Below are 3,031 nucleotides of genomic sequence, written 5' to 3' on the forward strand. Positions count from 1 at the left end.
AAATCCTCTCATGATGGGGGCTCAGAGAATCAGCTTCTTTTAACTTCTAGCTTTGTCATTATGAGTGACAGTAACAATACAGGTGTCCTGAACTATTTTACTTTTGTGGGTTTGGGGGTTGGGCTGCATCTCTTAAAAGAATATGGAAAGTTCAGATAGAAGAAAATAATCACAGACAACCCTATCACCCACTCTGAACCCCATGGAACATTGCTGGTTCCTTACTGAGATCATACTGTGAATGGGACATAAATGTGCCTTTTATTCACAATTCGTCTAAAACATTTTCCTGGGTTTTGTTTTGTTTTTTGGTTTGTTTTGCTGGTTCTTTATAACATTTTTAATGGCATGCTATTACGCTGCATGGATGTACCATAGTTAATACAATAGTTTCCTGTTTTTATTTTTCACTCTGTAAATTATAGTGCATTTTGGCCTGTATCACATTCATTCATCAACCAATATTTATTGGGTACTGTCAATGTCTCAGGCAGAGCTGTAGACGCTGAAGATGCAGTTATGAGCAAGACAAAGCCCCCTCTCTTGGTAGGGCTTACATTCTGGTAGGCAGGAAATAGATCTATTGAAGAAAAATAGGAAAGGAAACGAATAGACAAAGGTTCTGGGAAACCCTCTCCAAAGAGGTGATCAGAGCAAAGCAGGTCGTTTTGATTTTCTGAGGAAAAAAAAATGTTCCTAGATTCTTTTTTTTTTTAATTTTATTTATTTTTTTTATACAGCAGGTTCTTATTAGTTATCCATTTTTCCTAGATTCTTAATTCCTAGAAGTGAAATTATCGGGTCAGAGATGTTTGAAAAATGTAGGGCATTTGAGGCATTTCGCCAACTGCTTTCCAGAGTTTCAGCTGTGCTTATTTCACTGATGTCTTTCACTTTCACTTATGTCTTCTCCAGAGTGACATATTATTCTTGAATTTTTATTTATCTTTCGCTAATTTGATAGTTGAAAGTTATCTCACAGTTTTGGTTTGCATATCTTGGGTCGCTGATGAGGCTGAACGCCTGTTCTGTAGTAAGTGTTTTAGCCACTTGTGCTTCCTTTCCTGTGAATTGTTCGTTCCAGTCCTTTGGGCCACATTGTCTGGTGTGTCAGGATAAGGACTGTGAGTAGTGGACGTCCTGGCTTGTCGGGAGCCAAGCTTCCTCTCCGTGGAACTGAGAAAGGCTTTGCTGAGAAAATGGGTTATGAGGAAGTCTCTATCAAAGGCTGGGAAGAATGTAGTTCTGCCAAAGGGTTGTTAATCCAGGCAGCATGGCATAGTAATCATTGCTACTATTTACCGGGCACTTTCTAGGCATCACTATTAATCTCATAACCCTGCAAAGCATGAAGAATTGTCCCCATTTTATAGATGGCTCAGAAGCGTAAAGGGACTTGCCTAAACACACACCATTGAGAAGTGGCTCCTGTGGGATTTGAACCAGATGTAATGTGTCATGCTTCTCATAGAAGACCCGGTAGCAGGTAAAGCAGGTAGAATGTGTGTGAGTGTATACATAGATGTTAAGTCCACTGGATGAGGTTTGGCGCAGATCTGCAGTTGAACTTGTCCCTTAATGAGCAGCAGGTGGGGAGCCCATTGGAGGGTTGTGAGGACTTGGTGGTACCACAAGTTGATGAAGATGAATGGGTTCGTGTTCCCTTTCAGACTAAGGGAGAGAGTCAAGACAGAGGCCAAGACAGATGTTAGAGCAATCAAAGGAAGATCAACTGATGTATATAGATTTGTGGCTTTGGAAAAATTGGAAACAGTGGTTTGACTTAGTGACAGCCTGGCTTAAGGGTCCGTACTTAGAAGGTATAAGGACAAAATCCCTTAACTCCCCCAAATCTTTGCAACCACTGGCCCTTCTTGTCACAGAAACTGAGTGTGCCTCCTTTCAGTGGTTACTTCTGTAAGCTGTTTTCCCATCCACAGACCATGGCTCCTTGGCCTGAGTTGGAAAATGCCCAGCCTAACTCGGATAAATACATCGAAGGGGCCGCCGGTCAGCAGTCCACCGCAAAAGGCAAGGAGACCGGCAAAAGTAAGTGCCACCCCTCCAGCCCTGGGCTGGCCCCCTGGGAGGGCACCAGGAGACCCAGGCTTGGTGTCTCATTCCTCATCGTCTTCCCTGCTTGTTTGGGCAGATGACACCGACACTCCTGTCACCAAGATTGAACTTCTGCCCTCTTATTCTACCATGGCACTGATAGAGGAGCCCACAGTGGTGGAAGACCCCTGGAACCTGCCCGAGCTTCAGGACACGGGGATCAAATGGTCAGGTAAACGAGGCCAGCCGGGGCAGGCGGGAGGGGACTGTCCACGATTGAGGTTACTAGCTTCACAGCGTCACCTCCTCTGTGTCGGCCTCTCCCTTCCATTGTTTGAGCAAAGGTCCTGGCTAGGGGATGGCACCCAGCTTAAGAGTCAAGCATCCTGTGATGACCAGGGGATGTTTTTGTTCTTTCATTCATTCATTCAACAAACGTGGGCCGGCACCAGGGTTATAACCAGGCCAGACCCTGTGCTGATCTTTATAATCCATTTTGTGCTGAACCAGGTCCCAGGTACTGTTCAGTGCTGCAGATGCAGCAGTGAATAGATGAGGCCCTGCCTCTGAGAGCCCTGGGGGTTGGGGGAGGGGAGTCCCCTCACCTAAATGTGGGCATCAGGGAAGGCTTGCAGAAGACAGACTATACAGACAGAACGGCTGGGGTGCAAGCAAATGCTGTACTTTTTCCCCAGGCAGGGTGTGAGGTCTGTGCGGATCAGACAGCTGGGAGGGTAAAGGAGCTGGGAGGAAGTGAGAACCACTTTAAAAGTAAGTGTCGGGCTTCCCTGGTGGCGCAGTGGTTGGGAGTCTGCCTGCCGATGCAGGGGGCGCGGGTTCGTGCCCCGGTCCGGGAGGATCCCACATGCCGCAGAGCGGCTGCGCCCGTGGGCCGTGGCCGCTGAGCCTGCGCATCCAGAGCCTGTGCTCCACAATGGGAGAGGCCACAACAGCGAGAGGCCCGCGTACCGAAAAA

At 47.0% G+C, this 3,031-nt stretch overlaps 1 protein-coding gene across 1 annotated transcript in view; it reads left to right on the forward strand.

The window, feature by feature from the left end:
• The first annotated feature begins 1,943 nt into the window (after positions 1 to 1,943).
• SLC34A2 (solute carrier family 34 member 2) overlaps positions 1,944 to 3,031 on the forward strand; it is a 14,949-nt gene continuing 13,861 nt past the window's right edge. The window contains exons 1-2 of the mRNA XM_007448805.1: positions 1,944 to 2,049; positions 2,153 to 2,287. Coding sequence (XP_007448867.1) covers positions 1,944 to 2,049; positions 2,153 to 2,287 — 241 coding nt within the window. The remainder of the gene's footprint in view (positions 2,050 to 2,152; positions 2,288 to 3,031) is intronic.

Source organism: Lipotes vexillifer, unplaced genomic scaffold, assembly GCF_000442215.2.
Source record: "Lipotes vexillifer unplaced genomic scaffold, Lipotes_vexillifer_v1.1 scaffold100, whole genome shotgun sequence".
Lineage (NCBI taxonomy): Eukaryota > Metazoa > Chordata > Mammalia > Artiodactyla > Lipotidae > Lipotes > Lipotes vexillifer.